The 23,450-nt window shown below is 53.6% G+C and overlaps 1 protein-coding gene across 7 annotated transcripts; it reads right to left on the reverse strand.

Annotated features, from left to right (window-relative positions):
* Positions 1-6,208: 6,208 nt before the first annotated feature.
* cabp1b (calcium binding protein 1b) lies at positions 6,209-19,651 on the reverse strand. 7 transcript variants are annotated; one of them, XM_086151722.1, is made up of 9 exons: positions 12,758-13,309; positions 12,559-12,689; positions 10,358-10,525; positions 9,518-9,548; positions 9,267-9,410; positions 8,807-8,916; positions 8,592-8,666; positions 8,441-8,525; positions 6,209-7,515 (listed from the first exon to the last, which is right to left on the reverse strand). In XM_086151722.1, exons 3-9 carry the CDS (start codon positions 10,421-10,423, stop codon positions 7,490-7,492), a joined length of 537 nt encoding a protein of 178 aa, XP_086007848.1. In that variant the 5' UTR covers positions 10,424-10,525; positions 12,559-12,689; positions 12,758-13,309; the 3' UTR covers positions 6,209-7,489. The 7 variants fall into 7 exon arrangements, with proteins under 7 accessions (XP_086007848.1, XP_086007849.1, XP_086007847.1 ...); XM_086151723.1 differs by lacking the exons at positions 12,559-12,689; positions 12,758-13,309 and adding an exon at positions 15,040-15,119; XM_086151721.1 differs by lacking the exon at positions 12,559-12,689 and having other exon boundaries at positions 13,019-13,309.
* Positions 19,652-23,450: the final 3,799 nt, after the last annotated feature.

The raw sequence follows: 23,450 nt of genomic DNA on the forward strand, positions 1-23,450 counted from the left end.
GTTCTGTCTGGGCTCCAGAGAAGGTCTTCACTCTGACAGGCTTTCCTTCTTCACATGGTGGAGTTGAGCCCAGGAAATGATCGCTCACAGGAAAGACGTCTGAAAGTTTACCAAACATCCAAAGTCATTGCAAACATGTTTCTTCATATTCAAAGACTACGTTTGATTCAGTTTCACACATTCTCACTCTTTATGGAAAAGTTCTACAAATTCAGTCCTAAAATATATCCAGATCCAGAAGCATTCCAGACAGTGGAGGCCGTTAGCTTAGCATTCCTGCAGGCAGTGAGGGGCCACGGCGTGACGTGCACCTTCAACTCCTCACTCAGAACAAACCGGAGCAGAAGAAGAAGAAGAAGAAGAAGAAGAAGAAGAAGAAGAAGAAGAAGAAGAAGAAGAAGAAGAGGACAACGCCATGGACGTCATGGAGGTGGAAGCATGGAATAAGGTGGACCATCACATCTCCATCACGGCGCTCCACAGAGTAAGCCCAGGTGTGGCCTTGGAGCTCCACCAAGCACCTCTGGCTTCCTCTGGAACCTATGAAGACGCTGCCGTGGAGGAGGAGGAGGAGGTGAGATGAAGGTCCACGGTCTCTGGTTCCTCCGCTGTCTGAACGCACCAAGAAAGAGTCCTGTTTCTGAGCAGCTTCTCGTCCGTCCCACGCTGAGATCACCTGGATCACGATCTCCTGGATTCCTGCACCGTTGAAGGCCAACGACATGGAGTGTGGCGCCCCCTAGCGGCCGCTCGCTGTGCCCGCGGGAGGGTCGGCCGACCTCCACGGACGGGATGGACCTCTGTGGAGAGGAGCCTCACCGGATCACGGATGGGAGCCTCCTCCGCGTCCGGTGGCTCCCGGTGTGCAGAAGATCCACCCGTACCGGCTCGCCCGTCTGCTCACGGAGGCGGCAGATCACCGACACACACCTCCAGGAGTGTCCAAAGTGTCCAAGAGTGACTTACAAGGTCACTCTGTAAGAGATAGGGCACTACAGGTCTACGTGTGTGTGTGTGTGTGTGTGTGTGTGTGTGTGTGTGTGTGTGTGTGTCCAACCGTCATCCATCCCTCACACACACCTGGGAAGATCAGGACGGCCTCTTGGCTTTGTCTGCGATGTGATCCTGGAGGCTTCAGCCGGAGCACAAAACACGTCAAAACCGCCGCAGCATCCGGATACCGTCGCCATGGTTACGAGCACTTTTGGGTCAAGACAGAGCAGCAGCTTGATCATTCAACGGCCAACTATCTTCAGAGTGGCTTTCAAATGGCCTGCAGACAGAAGACGTCCTGTCCCGGAAGGTCTTCTCCAGCACTGAGACCCCTGGACCAGAGCACGCTGACTTTCTCCAGATAGAAGGTAACAGAACGCTTGGCGGCGCTGCAGAGCTTGATGCTTCCACCTCTCAGTCAGAAGGTCCTGGGTTGGATCTCCACAGGAGGCCTTCAGGCGCGGAGCCTCCATGTTCTCCACGGGGTTCCTCAGGGTTCTCCGCGTTCCTCCCGCCGTCCAAACACGTGCAGGATCTTCCCCGCAGACCCTCCACGGTCCAGACCTGAGAGTGAGAGGAGGTCTGAGGAACGAGGTGCGAATGAGTGTGAGGTCTGTGATTGGCCGGTCCAGGGTAAACCCCGCCTCTCGGCCAATCACAGCAGAGATAGGTGGTGGAGACCAATGAATGAATGAATGGATGAAGGACTGGGATGAAAACATCTGAGGAGGTTCAAGCTGACGATTGTCTTCTTCACAGCCGATCAAATTCCCAATCGATCGATCATCTGAGGCGTGAAGAAGCTGCAGTTCTGCCTTTTGACCACCAGGTGTCGGTCTTTGATCACAGAGCTCTCAAACCAGATGTGCGGCGAAGATCTGACCGTGCAGCCGGCCCACCTGCAGCGGGCACACACACACACACACACACACACACACACACACACACACACAGGCGATTGTTCACCTACCATCAGCAGCCGTCATTGGTCAGGTTGATGACGTGGACAGGTGTGGTGTGATTGGCCACGCGGAGCTGGTTTGCCCTCTGGAGGTCGTCGTGATCCCGCAGGAGACGGCCGACGCCTGTCATGTGTGGTGATGATCGCTGCCAGGGCTCTCACACAGATGCTAGAGAAACATCTGGTGGACCTTCTCGCTCAGGCGGGACCTGAACCCAGAGGTGAGCGGCGACGGTCACGGAGGCTTTCGGAGAAGACGATCGACCGACATCTCGTCCGACCCCCCCAGGGTTCGGCAAGAAGGCCGCAGGCGTGGTCGGCGCCGGGAGCACAGCCACGCCGGAGACGGCCAGGGTGACCCTGCGGAGAGGAGACCAGAAACTGGACCAGCTTCTCCTGCAGCTCCTCTCCACCTGGAGGTGGGTCTTTGCGTCGGTCCTGACCTTGGCGGCAGCAGGACGCCGTAGCGGACGCCGAAACGCCGGAAGTTGTAGTTGCTCCTGGTCGGCGGGTTCCAGCTTTCCGGCTCCTGTGTTGAAAGCGCTCAGCCACCTCGTCTTCCAGGAGGCTCTCCAGGCCCCGCCAGAAGAAGAAGAAGAAGAAGAAGAAGAAGAAGAAGAAGAAGAAGAAGAAGAAGAAGAAGAAGAAGACGTGTGTCGTCTGGGAGGCCCACAGCTCCTGGATCTCACGCTGCAGGGACGGCGCCGCCTCTTTGGCGCTGATCCCGGCTGTGAAGGCCAGGACAGGAGGGATGTGAACAAGGTGGACACCTTCAACCTTGTGCTCATTCACCGTGACCGCAGGGCTTGTAGAGGAGCTGGCTCTTCTCCTTCCCCCATCTTGGGAGGAGACGACATGACAACAAGCTGAGGGAGATCGTACATCTTCTACCTCTTTAACGCAACTCCTGCAGCGTGTCTGAGTCTCCTCCTGGTAGGACGTGGCTGGAACACCTCCCCAGGGTGGCCTCCTGGCCAGATGAAGCCTCCTCCTCCTGGCCAGATGAAGCCTCCTCCTCCTGGCCAGATGAAGCCTCCTCCTCCGGCTCCTTCACCATCGAGATGCACATTTCTTTGGTCTGTTTGTCCGACAGATAACATCACAGAACCGACCGGAACAAGAGAAAACTAATGGAGACGTTTGAAAGCTGACTTTTGGAAAATTCTGCAGTTGAAGGACACGTTCCGGCCACTGTGGCCCAAAAGGACAGAGGAGCCTGGAGGAGCCTGGAGGAGCCTGCTGACATCAAGCGTGGTCGCTGCCATCTAACGGCGGCAGAAGGTTACTGGATCCAAACCAATGAACCTTGAGCTCTTTTTAAAGCTCAAAGAATCAAATTAGGCTGAAACCCAAAACCCTGACTGTTGGACTGACACCAGGAAATGTTCACTGGAGCCTCTCTGCCTCGGGAAGCAGCTGCAGGGTTTTGGCAGCTGGCCGTGCACGGCTCTCCTCCAAACAATCCATGACCCGCGACCCTCATTGTCCTGGAAGGTGCCCTGAAAGCCTTCGTCCTCAAACACGCGCTGAGGCCTGAGCTCATGCGTGGGTTTAAAATAGAAAGTGCCAGAAAGCCCTGCGCTCCGGAGCAGAGGGCCTCTGAGCCCCCGGGGGTCCACAGATGTAGTCCGCATGGAGAAGCCGAGGTCCCCGTGGAACAGGACGCAGCAACGCGACACGGGTCTAATAGTCCCTGCGGGCCGGCGGGCCTCCGGGGAGGAGGAGCAGAGGAGATCTTCCCTGGAATGAGGCTGAGCTCCGCTCATCCATTAGTTCACCTCTCAAACCCAAGCCTCAGCTAAAGTCGGGTCCTCCTCGTGGGCCGGGTCCGACTCCGGGCCCCGAAGGAGACGCCGAACGCGGCGGGAGCGACGAGGAAGACGCGTACGAGGGTGGATCACACGGCCGAGGAGACGGCCGAGGAGACGCCCTCGCCGGAGGAAAACCAAAGCAACGTCGCGGCGAGGCGACCACGGCTCTGGAAACAAACACCGGGAGCGGAAGCGCAAGAAAGTACTTGGCTTCAAACAGAAAACAACTGCGACCCCACGCAGCAGCGCACACCACGTACACAGCAGGAAAATAAAGGTGCACGGTTACGATGGGCTTATGAGGAGGGCGCTCTGTTATCAATGAGTGTCTGTATTAGACCAACACGTAAGAAAAATGTCGCGTCCATGTTTGCCTCCGGTGTCAGGTTGTTGTCCGAGACGGCGGCCGGCTATCAGCCAGCTGTCTGAACTGCTGCTCAGCTTCTACCGCACGGCCAGGAATAAAACAGGATTTGCTGCAGGCCTCTTCCCAAAGTCCATAATCATTTCCTCACTTTCAAAGGATGAGCGCTCACGCCGGCCGACGAAACCCCTTTATCGCCGGGCCGCGAGGAGCAACACAATCGGCACGTCGTCTGACTTTGCTGACTTTGGCAGCGGTTTGCAGAGAAAGAGAATAATGTAGGGGAAGGATCGCGGCCCCGGGGAGCAGGCGGAGGACAAAGCTCAACGGATACTGAACACTAAAACCTGGACCAGATGAAGTACTTTGCTTCCGGTCAGGTAAATTCCCACAAATCCAAACACTGGACTTTTTGGGAACACAAAACTAATTCCCGTAACCCGACCGTGGTCGCCATGAAGCCGGTAGGTGTTCCGAGGGTACGTGGAGGAACGCCACGCCGCAGAGGGTTGCCTTGGAGACCCAGCTAGCGGCTAAAGACAGTTAGTTCTTACCGGATTTAGCGGCCGCCGTGCCGAGGAAGCATCGAGGCGACAGACGGCCGAGCTGCCGTCCATCTGGACGCCTCGGTCCCGAGGACCGGGGTCTCTGACTCTCGGCGGGGCACTGAGCATCCTGCGCCGTCCCCATGGCAGCTAATCTCATTACAGGTGGAGCGGGAACAAGGAATTAGACAGGTTGAAATGTGAAAGGCAGGTCGGAGAGAAGAAATCTCACCTCTGACGGCGAGATCGCGCCCGAGCTGGAGATGGCCATTATAAGACCGAAGATTATGGGATTGTCTGTGCCTCGGGCTGAACACAAGCACAAGTGATGTTTCATTCCAGGCCAACTCAGACCGAGGGTTTTTTTTTTTTCGTGCATGTTTACTTTTACCTTTTCATTCATTGTGATAGTTCAGGTCAGATGCAATTTATACCGACTGTATTTCTACCACTCCAAATCTGAAGACCCTTCCTGTGCAGAGCAGGTCTGGACCATCCTCTCTGAGATGATCTACAGAAACCCAACGTCTCCCCTCAACAAGTACCTGGAGACCTCGGCGAGGACACACAGATCACGGCGCCCCTCAGCCTGGACCGAGATAGAAAGCAGTGTAACGGAGACTGAGGGGGTGCGAGGGTCGGGAGGCACCGATCTATGACCGCTAACATCAATACGGCTAATAGCTACATGCTAATGGCTGAAATGATACAATATCGGGTTTTATAGTCATTAAAAAATGCATCATTTCAATCTAGGGACAACCTGCGCAGACGCTTCTCTTCTCACAGATCCAGGACTCAGAGACAGTATCTGCAGACATGGATGGAAAGTTCTGGTCAGAAGAACTCGCATCCACCACCTCCACCTTCCTCAGGTGGGTCAACGTCGCGGCAAACAAACACTCCGTCTCCTGAGCTTTTCACACCGCCAAGATAGAACGGTGTGACTTTCCCCTGGTGATATTGGAGTAAGTAAGGTCTTTTGAATTATAAGTCAAAGTCTAAAGTGTTTGTCAGCAGGGTACCGGTCTCATCGCCATAGCAACCTGCGATAGCGGTTTAATACCGAGCCTGCTGCCGTCCACCCTGCCAGAGGAACCGGTGTTTTCACCACGTCGGCCCTGCAGGTCCGCCGAGCGTGAACGGCTCAGAGGACGTGAGATGAAATCTGTCCGGACTGGTTTGTCTTAACCTGTTGCTGATGTGACGGCCGAACGGCAACTTCATTTCATTTTCACGTTTACGGAGTTCGAGATGTGGAACGTGACTGTCTTAACTGAAAGGCCAGGGTAGGACAGCGAGACGCGGGTCACCCTGAACCCGGGAGCCCCGGCCGGCGGGACGGGACCCAACACGGGCCGGCGCCTCGGGCCGGGCGACAGGCCTTTCACGCACCGCCGACCTCCATCTCCCTTTTGACAGCAACGGTTTGGCCTCAGGGGCCGAGGCGGGAGCGTCTGTAAGCACATCCAAACACAAATATATCATTTAAAGCAAACACGTGGCAGACGCACAGTTCATAAAACCCTTTATTTTCTATTTTTGTGCTACAAACTGCCGTAGATCTTAGCATGCATAGTTTCACACAGTTAAGACGATGAAAGTCACTGGGAGTTTTCCTCTCCACCTCGTAGCATGCAAACAGTCCCCGGGGCTTCAGAGCAGCCGCCTTAAATAATATCACTGAATAACAACTTCCTCAAAGCTAAACTGAAAACTGGACTCCAGAGTTTTGTAAGCTTTCTTTGGCTCTTTTTTTTGTTCTTTAAGAAACATCTCTCCTACAAATAGTCCAGACAAGTTTGGTTGTGGTTCCAGCTGTGGAAAGCAGGCAGCTGGACGGAGGCTGGGCGTTCACATCTTTGAGGTATTGAGGTTCCAAGTGCAGACGCTGCATCACTAACACAGCAGACTCAGAGACACACCACAAACACGGCAGTAGTCCAAACCTGTTTTTACTACAAGGTGTGTATTAATGACGCTCACCTGTGGACACACACACACACACACACACACACACACACACACACAGCTGGAGGGGCCCCATCCATCCCAACATGAGTGCAGGTTATTCCTCAGAATCTGGAGAAGCCTCCGTTCCAAGCCTTCCACGGGTCTGGATGAGGGGCGGCTCCACCGAGGAGTTTGTAATTCTTACACTCACTTAAAAGAACAGATCTATAAATGTATATATATATATATATATGATCACAGTAAGTTAGGCATAAAGTTACTCCGATTTCATTGCTACATTACATGTAAACTACAAAGTGGGAGCAGCGGGCCGAGGCGGCGTGGAGAACCCACAGTATGCATAGAACACCAGCACGCAGGCGGGCGCCGGGTGAGGTGTTTGCGTATTGCCTCGTGGTTTGTTTGTGCTTAAGGTCTCACACACTCTCCAAGAAACTGTGCTGTGTCTGAGGAGCGTCGCTGGCATACTGGGTTGTTTTTTTTGTCCTTTTTTTGAAAATAGTCTTGTTCTTATTTGCTATAGTTGTCACCACTGAGGAGTGTGAGTCAGAGAACTCTGACATGGCGGGATCCTCCGGCCGCCGGTGCCACCGCAAAAACAAAAACGTCAGCGCCGAATGAAAATGCTCTTTTCAAAATAGACTTTGCAGAGACGTCAGACGTGCAGCCGGCGGCGGCGGCGGCGGGTCGGATCGGGAGCCGCCTCCCGGCCGCGCTCGCAGCTCCGGCGTGGCAGTTTCAGGGCAGGGCTGATATGTCTTTTAAATGTATTGTCTTGTTCAGAGTTCGACCGGGAGTCCGAGACGCTTCGGGACCCCGGAAGCTTCCTCCACGCCGGCTCTCATCGGGACATCATGCGCACAAATTCTGTGACAAAACAAAACAGGAAATTCAATTTGTCGTATCTTAAAATTCTGTTTTGTTCATAAGATACGATCCAATCATTTACCAAACTTCTCTTTACCAGGGTCCATTTTTGACTGACTGAAGATTCTTGCTATTCATACTGAATATGCACCCAGAGAAGACTTAACTCACTGAACATCGGCAGCAAACTATATTTACTAGAACGTTACGACAGGGATTTACCCGTATGATCTACATTGAATAATAATAATACAGTATTAGTGCATCTGAGGAACCATGAGTCCAACAGAACTCCTACTTCTCTCATTAGCTGTGACCAAGGCATTCAGCTGATCGATTGGCTCCTTTCATAGCTTATCAATAAGACACGTCCTTGAGGAAGGAATCTTCCTTTTGATTCACTGTATTAATCAAATTCACCAAACCACAACTGATTCATATGTACAAATTACACGTCACGGGTGTTTTTACTTGCAGATGAGTAGTATTCAGTAGCATCTTGACTCCCAGCTCTAACACACACACACACACACACACACACACACACACCCTTCCCCCCGTTGGTCTTAACGCCATGCTAAGCTAAGGGTTGTGCATCTTCATCTGCGGCGGATTTAAGGAACACATGTAGCAATGGTGTGGTCCCACGGCAGCCTGCTTTCTAAAACAGACGCCAGCGCTGATGAGAGCAGCAGCAGCAGCAGCGGCAGCGGCGTTGCCTAATATCTTCATCCCCGACAGCCAAATATGCATCTCTTTTCTCAGCGGGTAATCTAGGAGGTGACATAATCCCTGGGTCTGCGGATAATCTGACAGACAGACCTACCGCTTTCATCCCCTCACCTCGCCGTCAGCCAGACGCCACGGGGTTTTTGTTCCCCCTTGAACAGCGTTTCAGAGCGAGCGGGACGAGGAGCGACTTTACCTTCGAAGTCTACGTGGCCGTCCCCGTTGAGGTCGATGTCTCGCAGGATGTCCTCCAGGTCTCGGTGGCCAACCTGAGAAAGATACTGTGTTTGAAGGTGTGAAAGCCCACACCCAGCAGCCGGATCATGGAGGAGATGAGGGCCTGGTACCTGTTGTCCTAAAAGCTTTTTCATGGCTTCTCGAAGTTCCGCTGTGCTGATCTGGCCGTCGCCGTTTGTGTCGAACTGGAGGAGAAAAGACGTGTTAACGACAAAGCACTCGAAGGTTCCGGAACCTGCGGATTTCCCAGAAGGTGGTCAAATCCTCTGCCGACCTTCACGCTTTACTTCTTTAAGCGTCAGGGATTTTAAATCGGCCCCCTCACCTCCTTGAAGGCGTCCCTCAGCTCCTTCACGCCGATCATGTCTGCGGTCTCAGCCAGAAGTTTTGGCCCCATGAGTTCTACGAAGTCCTCGAAGTCGACGTGTCCTCCCACTGGGGGGGAGAGGAGTCAGGCGTTACCAACCCAAGCTGTGCTTGAAAGCACATCCTGACATCTTTAAACTGCCGAAAGTGGCGTGACCCAATTCTCCCGGCACTTTACACATGACTCCAAATACAGTTTATGCACATAAAAACAGGAGATTGAAAATGCAGCGCTCTGTACCGATGGCTTCCAAAGAGAACACGCTGATGGAGAGGAAACCGCACTTTTCCAGGTTTTTTTTTCCCCTTTATTGCTATTTGTGTTTTTCGATGAGGGCTGGGATGAGCTGCCAGAGCCACTGTGCCATTTCCTGAAAAGAAACTGAGCTTTCGCTGCGTGCGGCTTCCAGCGGACTCACGGTTCATGTTGATCTGCTGACTGAGTTCTATCAGCTCCATCTCCGTTGGCATGTAGCCCATCGTCCTCATGCAGTTTCCCAGGTCTTTGCAGCCTATGAAGCCGTCTTTGTCTTTGTCGAACTCCTTGAACGCCTCGCGCAGCTCTGCAGGAAAGCACGGACGAGAATAACCCGCTTGGTAAACGCTCCCGAAGAACCGCTACTTGGTTGGACACTAACGTGCACATTACTTCCGCACCGGCGTAACGTACCATCCATTTCTTCTGGCCGCAGCTCTCGGTCCTGCCAAAACAAAAGCGGCAGAAAGTCACGGTCCAAACCCCGCTGAGGTCATAGAAACAGTGCCAATCACTGCAGACCTTACATAACGCCACACACTGACAAATAAGACCCACGGGGTGCCAGGAGAGCGCCGTCTCCTTCCGGCCACAGAGGAAGAGCCTTTCGGTAGGATTCAGAATTTTAATGGTGGGGAAAAACACACGCAGCCGGGCTTTGCACACCGTCTCTAAGAGATTTACAAATATAACTAGCGAGGACGAGTGCAAGGCGGCGAGGGCATGATGGAGACATCGGTGTCCGGCAGAAGGTGCCGGAGACTTGCTCCGGGTGTCACAACGGCACGTCGCAGAGCGCAGTCGTCTTTCTAACGCGCACGGACAACGAAAATACATCAAATACAAACTATCTGGAGAAACGTCTGAGATCCGGCGCCCGTGGAAAGCAGCCGCCTCTCGGCGTCAGAGGTGGATAAAGAAGTAAAGTCTGCACGGGTTTCATCCGTGTTTTGGTTGATGAGAGAGAATCTGGCGGCGCCGAGCCGCTGCTGGAAGCGGACAAAGGGAAAAAAACCACGTGAGAGGCATTTCTGTCGCAGCGACGAGCCTTCCCTAATACCTTAATAATCCTCCATTTTGCCGAGCACGCCCGCCATGTTTTTCGTGATGCCGCCCCTGACACGCACACGCAATCCACCCGGCCCCCCCCCGACGCCGCCGCCAACCCCCGCGTTACAGAAAGAGGCGACGGCGACCCACGTCGGCGCCGCGTTCCCCCTCGACATGCACGTGATAGTTTCTGGACTTACGTACAGCCTGCCGGCTCTCAGCGAAGCCCTTGCGTAGGAAGATGCACGCGGGCCCCAGCACGTTGTGCATGTTGGCTCCGTTCTGGGCCAGGGCCACTAGAGGCTCAAGATAGGCCCCCCCAGAGCCCCCCTCCTCACAGGACTGCACCGCTTTGTAGTTCTTCTTCTGGTCCTGGAGCGGCATCCGGGCCGGGGGGGCCAGACATGGGAGCGGGGGCAAACACAGGGGAGACTTGGACTCAGTTTTTGTTTTTTTTTGCCAGCATGGGGGGGGTGGAGGTGTGTGTCGGGGGGAGGAGGGGGTCAAGAGCAGATGTGTGACACACGTCTGCCGGTCAGACGGGGATACGGAGTCGGTCAGGAATCAGTCAGGGGGAAGACGAGCGCGCCGAGTCCGTCCTGGCGTCCGCCGCGCGAGCCGACAGACGCTCCACTCCTGGCAATGACCGCGGCGGAAAATCGGTTCGCTCCCGCTCATGTCGCCAACGCGGCGCCGCTATCTCGCTCAGATCCATCGCTCTCCTGGACCCAGCGTGAAATCGTGGCAAATGTTTGCCGCCTCTTCAAACCACCGGTGACAATGGCTGTGAAATCGGCTGAGATCTTTTAAAAGTAACCAAACCTGAGGCAGAATGCCCCCCCCCCCCCCCCCCCCCCAGTTCAAAAAGAAACTGCTTGGTGATCATCGCAGGAAGGAGGGTTCGCTCTAAACAGTCCACAAATCAACTCCGCCTATCAAGATAAATCTCAAATGACCACGGCTTCACTAAATATGGCCTGCAAACCACCCAAAACAGTCACTCGCGAATCAATCGGAAGCAGCTGCAGCGAGTGAACGTTGCGCACGTGTCGGTGAGAGGCCGCAGGTTGGCTGGAGACATGCTAATGAGGCATAAAAGGTCATCAATGGACGGATGCTTCTATTTCAGCACAGCTACAAGAACTTGCAAAAGTCTTTTTGTTTACAGTCATCTTCTGTTTGTTGACAGCGTGCAGGGTGAGGCTGAAGGGTCTGTGTCTGTCAGCTGAATTACAGAGACCGCCACGGGGCCACGGATGAGAGGCCGCCGGGCCTCGGCGGTGGACAAAGGCTTCTTTCACAAGTTTAAAAAAAATAAACAGACTAATAAATTGTCATGAAATATGTCCAAGAAAGTTGGGGCTGGTGTCAGCTGAGGGTGAATCTATTGATAGAGCTCTGCGAGTGGACGGGGGGTGTTAAAGACTGGTGGAAAGGAAATCAAATGACTTGATACATCGAGTCCCGAGTCGCCAGAGCGCCCGCCCGCCCGCCCGGTGAAGACACGAGCGAGCCGAGTCGCCGTCGACCCAAATGACGGAGAACCTTATCTGGCGCGGCTCCGAGGAGGACGCCATCATGGAGGAGCGTCTCCGGACCAGTGTTACGGGGAACATGGAACAACATGCATACCAACAAAAATAGCCTTTAGATCTCCTTCACACTCCATCTGCCGTCATGCCAGTCCTAATGCCTTTTTGTGCATTCCTACAGATCCCACGGCAGGAGTGGATGCCCACTGGGTAATCTGACCAAGTGATGCATGGAGAAGGGCTGTCTACGGCTATTCCGTGCCAGAAAATTACTACCAAGCCGTGCGCTGGCCGTTATATAACCGGGGGGGAAATAAATAAATAAACCGGGCAAAGGCTGAAGACGAGCGAGAACTTTCAAGACCCTCCGACCCCTTCCGCACAGATGGCATCAACAGTTGCTTGACATATTTTCCTCGCTCGACACTGTTCGGCCGATCGTCCCGAGCGCCCCGAACCCCGATCGGTCTTTTCAAGCCTGAACCGAGCAGATGCACGCCGGGTTGACGGTCCTGAGGGCTCTGCCCCGTCCTCCCGCGTCGCCACTCCGGTTGTCTGGAAGACGCGCGTTCTCTCGGTGCATCTGCCGACACGGACAGAGGGCGCCCGGATGCGATGGCGCCCCGCAGGTGGCAGCTTCCCCCGCTGGTCAAGCGGCGTCGCTGCGCCGCCCGACTGACCGTAACGTGCGGTGACACGATCCTCAGCCTGAAGGTGAGCGCCGGCGGCGCCGACCGACCCCGTAAATCAACACAAACACTGGGAACGGCGTCACACGTCCATGTTATATCATTGCCACAGCTATTTCAAATGAAGCCCATCCATAATCAGAATTCTCATCGCCCGTTCCGGCATAAAGCAACCGCAAAATACCTCTGCTCGTCTTGAGGCATATTTCTCTGATTTGCTGTGACAGCGGCGGTGGAGAACACTTAGGTACGGACACGGGGGTCAGTCACTACAGGTCCAGTCACATCGCCTCCGGTCAGGTTCGGGGTCACACGCTGAGGAAAACATGCACCAGCAGTCAGGGGATTGATGGACACCACAGCCAAGTGAAAAACCTCCTTACCTTTTTGGTGAAAATTTTAAGCGACTTTACAGAGTTGCCCATTGCAAAAAAAACAAAACAAAAAACAAAACAAAAAGAGAGACAGAGAGAGAGAGCGAAAGAGAGAGAGAGAGTCCTCTTTGTTTTAGGTTTTCTCTCTAACTGTGTTAGTGTGCCTGTGCGAAAGTACACGTGTATGCATGTGTGTATGCATATGTTTCTGGGCATGCATGGGAATAGGAGTGATTAGAGGGGAGGAGCAGGGTTCAATGGGTCACTGACCGATATAGGAGGACATCTGAGGAAAGAGCAGGAGGGGAGCAGGAGCATCACAGGGAGCAGACGAGAGCCGGGGACGGACGGAGGAGTTTGCTAGGAGGATCTAGATGGGAGGGACGAGAGGGGAGGGACGCTGAGACAAAGGAGGAATATGTAAACAAGGACAAAGGACGGGAGGAAGACAAGGACAGCGAGGGAGTGGTAGCATGCATGTGATCAGAGCGAGATGCAAGCGCCAGGAGTAGAAAACCCAAGATTGCTTATTCATTCCATCCTCTCTCTCCTACAGAGTCTTTCCTCCCTCCCTCCCTTCTCTCAGCCCTCTCACTCCCTCTCTCACTCCCTCTCTCTCTCTCTCTCTCTCTCACTCCCTCTCTCTCTCTCTCTCTCTCTCTCTCTCTCTCTCCGTCCGTCTGTCCGCTTGCTCTTTTCCCTCCCTCTCTTCCCCACCCTCACTCACTCCCAAAACATCTATGCGAATGTGACAGAAGAAGCTCATTTGGACAAGCATATTACCTTCCCCTTAGCAAGGCGCTGCAGAGACTAATCCAAAAGCGCGCACACACACACACACACACACACACACACACACACACACACACACACACACACACACACACATTCACTCGATTAAACATACAAGGATGTGAGGCTCTGGAGCTAAAAATACTCACTCTCTCACCCCACTCTCATGCATCTCTCCCCACTCTACCCCAGCATCCATCCCCGGCTCTGGCTCTTGCTTTCCCTCACGTGCGTGCACACATTCTCACTGTCTCACACACACACACACACGCACACACACACATGGACACACACACACACACACACGCACACACACACACACACACACACACACACACGCACACACACACACACGCACACAGCAAGTCTTTTTAGGCTTAAAGGGATCAGATTCAGTAGCAACACAAGTCAAGTGAAAAAATGACAAAAGGAATTCTTAACCACACACACATTGAAGGGTGTGTACACACACACACACACACACACACACACACACACACACACACACACACACACACACACACACACACAGCCTTGATGTTCTTATCCTTATTTGTATTCCCAAAGCCCTTACCCTTGCATTTACCATCACACCTGGACTAAAGCAGAACCTGAACTGAAACCATATTTTAACCCTCGTATAAACCCTCGGATCAATCCAATATTTTTCAAGGCAAAGTGTGACAGTTTAGACCTCCGCAACTACAGCACACACACACACACACACACACACACACACACACACACACACACACACTAAATGTCAATCATGGTCTTTAAATATCAAATCTCTTGGGAACTGACAAAAAATAAAACAGATCATTCATTTCACCACCATACTCAAGTGTGGTAAAGTTGATTGTTTTATTCCAGAGCAAGGACTTCCTCCTGTAGACTGGCTCCGTCCTGCTATGTGGAGTTTGCAGTTATAATTCCAATAGTTTGTATTTAGCGCCCAGCTCAGCTCAAACACCCTGTCTATTGATCGTCTCTCATGAAGCTATTTGTACATTGAACATTCCTCGAGCTACCAACGATGTACCCTCAAGCGATGTTGAATTCTGAGTCTTCAGTGATACATTACATCCTATTCCAGTCTCAAACGTTGAGAAAACTCTCATATTTAAATGAATAAATGCTGTTTAACTTCTAGCATCTCTCCCTATTACTGCTATTACTGCTTACATTACTCTATACTGCTAACCATGGCAGCGTCACAGACAAAACCAATATTACATTTCTCCCTCTTTTCTCTATGAGCTTTTAGATCTCTTTAAATGAAAAATATAAAACTTGTCAGTCGCCCATGACAGAAAACCAACAGATGAATTCCCGGCTAGCTCGGAAGCTGCTGCTAGCAGCGGAGATGCTAACTAGCTTATGACGTTGGCTCGACCAAACTACAGAAACTCGCTTCTACGCGCATTTTAAACACACGAATCAACAGCTAAACTGAACGCAGAATCAGTTTTAAATATTTCTCGCTGGATGTTACATACCCGCGGAGCCGTGAGGGATGGAAGCCGTTGAGTTAGCTTCTCCCGGCTCGGCCGCCATATTGACGCTCTTTAACTCGACCCATCTGCGCGTGAGCACGACGCTTCCTGCCGGTCCAGGCGCCATAGCGACATCTAGCGGCGACAAGCGGTATTGCAGGACTTCTGCCGCTGTCATAGAAACAGCTAAACTCATCAGAATTATAAGGGTTAAAAGACAAAATCCGTGATAATAATCCCTTATCGGGATGAAGTGGCTCAATGGGTCGGAGCGGTCGTTCTCGGAACCCAAGATTCCCGCTTCCTCCTAGCCTGTCGAAGTGTTGTTGAGCGAGACACTGAAACCCCAAGTGCTCTGCGGGTGCTGCTCCTTCGCCGCCATCCATGATGGGATAAATGATGTGCTCTTTGTTAAACTGAATTTAGCAATAAAGGCGTTTCTTCTTTCTGTTTATGCATCGCAGATATCTTCGTTCCTCAGGTGCAGAAGACACGAGAGCTCCGAAACTAATATCAAATGTCCTGTGACTGTAATGATTATCAGTCTTCATTTGCGTGGGTTCCTCAGACTCCCGTACAAACACCGCTGCGCATGAACCCTCACAATCTAAGGGCACGTTTTTTAACCGCCGCTCGGAGGAATAAGTCATGGAAATAAATTCCAAGCGTTACGTCACCGGCTCCTCGGCCGAGCCTCACGTGAAAACAGCGACGCTGCCTTGGAAAAGCAGACGTGGAAGGAGAGCCATTTTCAAACGTTATTAAAGAATAAACACACACGTGCCACCGGAGGCGTCTCGAGCAGAAGTCACTTGCGGCGTATTTGTTTGCGATCAGAACCGGGGGGCCTCATTTGTTTGGATTTTGAAGCGGCGCGGCTGTTTTCCAGGGTAATGCCGCGCGTCTGAACAAACACAATAACAAACTTCCTCTGAGAGGAGACGGAGAGCGGCGGCCTCATCTCTGGTTGAACGACCGCTGGAATCAAACCATCAACCACGACACGAGACGCTCGTCCTCTGGGTTTGAGCGGCAGCGATCGCCGCAGGAGGTCGCTCGGAGGAAGCCTCCCCTCTTTCGACCTTCGCTCTCTCTCCTTTGTTTTGTTTCCCGATAAACACGTTCGCGCCTGAGTCGTTTCGGATCCCTCTCCCGCTCAAACATCTCCGCCGCTCCTCTGCGGATGATTCAGCCGGCCTCTCACCGGAGGCCCATTGTGAACTTCAGAACGCATCAGACGTCAGACACGGGCGCCGTCAGCTCGGATAACGTCAGGCACGAGGGCCGGCGCCCTCCTGCCTCCTTCGTCCACTTTTTCCCCTCGTCCTCTCCTTCGCACGCTCCTTCCACCGTACCGATGCCGCTTGATGGATTATCAAACGGCGGCGATTATTGTCAAGGTCAAACGGGCCCGGCTGCTTCCAGGAGGATGCGGGCATGAAGGACGGAAGGCGGAAACGCCGCCGCTTCTTCGAGGCTGACCGCCGGAAGCTTCCGCCCGCATCTTCTCTCGCGCCGCTCTGCGTTTTCCAAAAACACGACGACTCCTTCACGGGCGCCACGGCGACGACACACACACACCTGCCGCTACACCCGTCGGCCCGTTCATTCACACCCCTCCCGTTCAAGCAACATCAGGTTCACACACACACACACACACACACACACACACACACACACACACACACACACACACACACACACAAACAAACGTGAGCGTTTCAGTGCCTAATCTTCGTTTCAAAAACTGGATTAAACCAATGAGTGTATGTTCTGCCCCCCCGCTGTGGATATAAAAATACCCATCCGTGTCTAAAAATAGCGCCTGGTTCTCCACACACACACACACACACACATACACACACACACACTGGAGGCTCCTGCAGAGCTTGCCGATCTGCTCTCGTTCATCCAGAGACCCTCCCCCTCTTCTCCCCATCTTCTCCCACAGTGAGGTCTGTGCTCCTCAAGCTTCCTCTCCCTCTCGAGCTCCTCCGGGCGCCACCAAGGTCACGGGGACGCCGGCAGGAAGAGGGTCGACGCCAGCGGGCGGAAGGACGCCGACCCGAGAGGACGGATGGACGCTTCAGAGGACAGGAGGAGGAGGATGGAGCAAACTGAGGAGATGTTCCCTCACATCCATCCCTCATCTCAGTTCATAATAAGCAACTCGCTCTGCTCCTGAAGATCCACCAGATCACAGCACCCATGTGATACACACAAACACACACACACACACACACACACACACACACACACACACACACACACACACACACACACACACAGAGTCTGAGCGAAGCTGCTTGCTCCCTCTGCTGGTCAACATGCTCCTCATGTCACCTGAAGGTCCTCCTGGGCTGGAGGCAGCAGATGTCCACCCTCTCAGAGGCTGCCTGAACCTCCAGCCTCCAGGTGGATCTCCAGCACGTCCAGGGCTTTGACCATCTCCCTCCTGAAGCTGTCACGTCACGTCTGACGTGCACCTCCTCCTCCATGCAGACATAGGAGGGGTTAGCTTCCTCCTCCTCTCCCTCCTCCCCTTTTTCTTCCTCCTTCTCTACCTCCGCCACCCTCTTTCTCTTCCTCCATCAGTTCCTCCTCCTCCTCTTCCTCCTCCTCCTTCTGTTCCTCCTCCTCTTCCTCCCCCTCATCGTCTTCCTCCTCCTCCTCCTCGAGTCTCCCACCATCAGGATATTTTTATCCTCCATTCAGTAACACCTTCTGCAGAAGATCTGGGTGTTACGTCAGAAGATGCGAGATGATGCCCCCCCCCCCCCCCCGCGTCCCTTCAACTGGAGCAGCAGCAGGTGCGAGAACACTTTTCCCTCACGTGCACGCCCCCCCCCCCCCCCCACACACACACACTCACTGCTCTGCTTCACGCGGTGGCTGACGCGCATGCACGGTGTGGCGGTGTGGCGGTGTGTCCGTGAGTGGATTTGTCATGACCCCCCCGGAGTGGATTGGTCCTCTGTGGAACCTGCAGGGCCCACTGGAGCTCAGACCTGGATCCTGAGTCGGGGGGGGGGTCCTGGGACTGAACTGGCAGCCTGTATAACCGGGGGGGGGGGGGGGGGGGGGGAGGCAGGTGTGTGTGTGTGGGGGGGGCATTAATGTCAGTCATGATGAGATGAGGGGGGGCGGGCGGGGGCAGGGGGGGGTAATAACGACTGATGCATTAGCAAGGTAACAGAGATCTGTGTGTGTGTGTGTGTGTGTGTGTGTGTGACAGGATCATCCAAAGGTTACTGTTTTGTTTTTTCCTCACGGCGGGAAACTTGACCCCCCCCCCCCCCCGTGCTCAGGTTTCATGGACGAAGCCCACCTGTCCTCCTGCACCCCAGCTGCCCCCCCACACCCCCACACCCCCACCAGGACCAGGGTGGACCCCATCATCACAAAGATCTGCTGAAGCGTTCAGGTCTGGAACCGGAGGAGGACCTTCTCCAAGGATCAACAGGAGCAGCGGCGAGGATGGAGGAGATGGTGAGGATGAAGAGGAACAGCGGTGAGCGATGAAGAAGAGCGGCAGTGAGAAGGAGGCTGAAGTTCTCCTGGGATGAGGAGGAACAGCGGTGAGGATGAAGAGCAGCAATGATGATGAAGAAGATGGAGAAGAGCAGTAGGGATGAGGAAGAGGATGAAGATGAGGCTGGAGTTCTCCTGGGATGAAGATGCGGTGGATGAAGACCGAGGATGAGGAGCAGGAGTGACGATGAAGAGGCTGAAGATGAACAGGATGGTGAGGATGAAGAGTTGGAGCGGCCAGGTGTTCCTACCTGTCCGAACACGGACTTGACGATGGGGTGCAGCGTGGACTCCGCGGCGGCGGCGGCGGCGGCGGCGGCGGCGCTCAGCTTGCGGGCTCCGCGGCGCGCCGCCCCGCGGCTCTGCGGCGGCGCGTCGGACCCGAGGCTGGAGGTGGAACCGGCGACCTTCTCCCGGGACTCGAAGAGGAAGGCGGCGGGATCCGGTCGCCTCGGTCCGGACCCCGCCGCGGGAGAGCTCCCGCGGTCCGGCTCCGCGGCGGGGGGTTCGTGCCGGGGCCGCGGGGGTTTGGAGCGGGTGGACCTACCGCGCCCCTTCTGCGAGACCGGACCCGGATCCGGAACCGGAGGGTCGTCCTGGAGGCCGGGCTGCCGCCGCCCCGCAGCGCTCGGCCGGCAGAGAGGTCTCCGCGCGCTGGGCTCCTCCGTCCGAACCGGGTCTCCGCCCCGCCGGGCCCCGCAGCCCGGACCCGCGGACCCCGCAGACCCCGCAGACCCCGCGGAGCCCCGCTGGGACGCGGTGGACTCGCTCTTCGCGCCAGAGGAGCTCATGGTTCTTCTTCTTCTCGCCGCTCTGGAGCTGCACGGAGGAGGAGGAGGAGGAGGAGGAGGAGGAGGTGCGCCTCCAGCCGTGCAGGTGCAGGAGCTCCTCCCGCCGCCGCTCCGGTCTGGACCTCGCGAGAACTTCACTCCGCGTGCACGTGGTCGGAATGCGCGTCCGATCTTCTCGGCCTTCACACGGATCGATCAGCTGATCGGCGCAGGACGGACGTCATCGATACGTCCCGTCCACGGGAGGAGCGGCCGACGCGCGTCACCGTGGAAACACCGGAAGTTCTCCTGAGCTGGACGCGGGAACAGAAGGGGGGGGGGGGGGGGGCAGAACATCACACGAAAAATAAACAACATATTATTATTATTATTAGTAGTAGTAGTATTAATATTCCCCCATAAGTCCTTGGATTGAAGGAAGTTTGATTGCATTCTTAAAGTTGAATAAGAAACACATATTTCCACAATAATAATGATAACATTAACAAAACCAACAGGAGTGATATTGTTACGGTCATTATTCTTATTATCTTCATCGTCATCATTATTATTATATCATTATTCAATAATACTATTACTAATAATATACTTATAATGCTAATAATAATAATAAAACAATGAACAAAATCACCAAGAGTATTATTATTACTATGATAACCATTGTCATTAGTACTATTATACAATTATTTAATAAAATTAATGATCCTAATGACCCATAAGACTAATAATAACAATCGTGATAATTATTATTATAAGGATATATATTATATTACACTAATAATTATTCATATTCTATCCGTGGGTGCTCCTCTAAAGCCGAGGCCACCTTATGAAAAGTTCTAGAAGATTTTCAGAGATTTCCGCGCGTTGGAATCCAGGTCATCAGCAGGAGGAGGTCTGAAGCCGCTCTGAATGATGAGGTGGTATCTGGGCGATAACCCGCCGTTCCAGAAGCTCCAGAGCACGTGCACATCAGCTCTCTGGAAACAGGATGAACGGCAGGCTATTTTCTGCTCATCTTCTTTTTGCAGCCTTTGAATGTCGGCTCTGGCAAACAGCGAAGAATATCAACTCCAAAACCGAAGGTTGGTTTTCTTTTTCCACGTGAAACTATCACAGGGGGAGAAGGTGTGTGTGTGTGTGTGTGTGTGTGTGTGTGGTACCAATTTCCCCCCCCATCTGCCCCGGGGTTGGGCCTCCACAGCAGATGTCCAGGACGCAGGGCAGAAGCAGCCATTTTTACACGCCGAGCCAATTACACTCCCAGCTCCCACCACGGAAACAAGCTGATTTTCTATTTTTTCCTCCTCTTCCTCCTCTTCCTCCTCCTCTCTGGGGATTTTTTGTTCTCTGACATCTGCGTCTCCTCTGCTGCAGGGAGAGGCAGAGTACAGTATCTTCACTCCATCACACGCCATCCCTTCTCTACACATCCTGTATCTACAGTATGGACTCTGCATGTGGAGACACAAATATAGATATCCACTTTTCACGCGGTCATCCTGAGTCGCCCTCTGGTTTCCCCTTGTGTTGCCGTCCGTTCTCCCGCTAAACTACTTAGCATGGCTGCTCAAAGCGGCCCTTCTGGCCGGCACCTTCTTGTCTCCTGCGTGGTTGGACCGCTCATCCTGTTTCCTCCTGGTTCCTCCTGCTGCTCCTCCGTGGCCACGGGGCAGCGGCGGCGGCGGCGGCGGCGCTCAGGCCCGGGGCGGCGGCACGGCCCATTTACCGTCATGCACATACCGGCGTGCAAAGCTGGAACAAAAAAAGGCGTAAAGAAGCACCCGGACAGACGTGGCGGTGGGAATAAGTGGTGTGAAACCCCAGCGCCGGCCAGGAAGGAACGTGAGGAAGACTTTGACGCTGGATATGAGTGGATCAAGATGGTGGATCAGAACCTGGAGCGGCAGCAGTGGAGGTGCAGTGGTTGGAGCCTCCTCTTCCACTGGGAGCTCTCAGGGTGGATTCCCAACTGTGTGGCGTCTCCGTGTTCTCCCAGTGTCTGCGCGGGGTTCCTCGGGGTTCCTCGGGGTTCCTCGAGGTTCTCCCAACACAAGCATCTCACCGGAGATGAACCTGACGCGTGGATGAGCGGGCGAAGGGTTGGAAGCCTCTACATGACGCGTCCCACAGCGCTCCGCCGCCGCTCCTCCAGAAGCTAAAGAGGGCAAAATAAGACCGACGACACCGGAGATAAACAGCAAACAGCATCGGACGAGGGAACGGGTGAAGGAACCGGGCCCAGGTTTGGGAGAAGATCCGGAACGGGATGAGCTAAAGGCCCGAACCCTTGGTTCTGTCAAATGAGGACGGGTGGCGGCAGGGTTTGTGGAACCCTGCAGATAGAAGATATAGCAGATAGAAAGTGTATCTGCGTTCTTCCTCTGGCAGCCACAGATTTCCACTTGTTTCCGTGGCAGCGGCGGCAGTGAAGGCGAGGAAGAGCCGGAGTGACATCCACGACAGCGATTGTCTTTTTTTTTAAAAAAAAAGGCTGCAAACAAAACCCAGTTGCATAAGAGCACATAAGAGCCCAGACGCAGAGCCACGCCGACGCCTCGCTCACGTGGAAAAAAGTGGAATTGGGTCGGGATCTGGTCTCAGCCTGGGAGGAAGAGGAGGAGGAGGAGGTGGAGGAGGAGGTGGAGGAAGAGGATGAGGGAGGAGGACATCCTCTGCTGGCAGGACTCTCGTCATGGGGGACCAATAAATAGGAGCAGGAAACTTCAGGAATATTGATGATATGGGGAGGTTGAATTTTAGACTGAGAGCAGAAGTCAGCATTTGTGAACAGCAGTATGGCTTCATGCCTAGGAAGAGTACTACAGATGCAGTATTTGCGTTGAAAATGCTGATAGAAAAGTACAGAGAAGGTCAGAGGGAGCTGCATTGTGTTTTTGTAGACCTAGAAAAAGCATATGACAGGGTGCCAAGAGAGGAGCTCTGGTATTGTATGAGGAAGTCTGGAGTGGCAGAGAAGTATGTTAGACTGGTGCAGGACATGTATGCTCGCTGTGAGACACTGGTACGGTGTGCTGTAGGGGTAACAGAGAAGTTCAAGGTGGAGGTGGGACTCCATCAGGGATCAGCTCTGAGCCCCTTCTTGTTCGCAGTGGTGATGGACAGGCTGACAGATGAGGTTAGACAGGAATCCCCATGGACCATGATGTTTGCAGATGACATTGATATCTGCAGTAAGAGCAGAGAACAGGTAGAGGAACATCTAGAGAGGTGGAGGTATGCTCTGGAAAGGAGAGGAATGAAAGTTAGTCGCAGCAAGACAGAATATATGTGTGTGAATGAGAGGAACTCGGGTGGAGCGGTGAGGCTACAGGGAGTGGAGATCAAGAAGCTGGAGGATTTCAGGTACTTAGGGTCAACAGTCCAGAGCGTAGGAGAGTGTGGAAAAGAGGTGAAGAGACGGTCCAAGCAGGTTGGAATGGGTGGAGAAAAGTGTCAGGGGTACCAAGAGATAGAAGAATATCAGCCAGAATAAAAGGAAAGGTGTACAAGACAGTGGTGAGACCAGCGATGATGTTTGGACTAGAAACTGTGACAATAACAAAAGACAGTAGGCAGAACTAGAGGTTGCAGAGATGAAGATGTTGAGGTTCTCTTTGGGAGTGACCAGGATGGAGAGGATCAGGAATGAGTCCATCAGAGGAACAGCACATAGTAGATGTTTTGGAGAGAAGGTCAGAGATGGTTGGGTCATGGACAGAGGAGGGAGAGGGACTCTATTGGTAGGCGGATGCTGGAACTGGAGGTCTAGAGGAAGACCAAGGAGAAGATTGATGGATGTAGTGAGAGAAGACATGAAGGTAGTTGGTGTGACAGAGGAGCATCCAGAGAACAGGGTGAGATGGAGAAGGTGGATTCACTGTGGAGACTCCTGAGGGCAAAAGCTGAAAGGAGAAGAAGAAGAAGAATAGGAAGAGGCGAGGATGAATTTGAGGAGCACTGGACCAGCATGGGTCGGTGGAGGTGGTGGAGGTGGAGATGGGGTGTGTGTGTGTGTGTGTGTGGGTGATGACGCAGGAGGGGCTGAATAGTAGACGAGGGTTATTTATAGCACCACGGCGACCTACAGAA

The sequence above is a fragment of the Fistularia commersonii genome, chromosome 9 (assembly GCF_037954325.1).
Source record: "Fistularia commersonii isolate RoL2024-O1a breed Wild chromosome 9, RoL_Fcom_v1.0, whole genome shotgun sequence".
NCBI classification, from domain to species: Eukaryota; Metazoa; Chordata; class Actinopteri; order Syngnathiformes; family Fistulariidae; genus Fistularia; species Fistularia commersonii.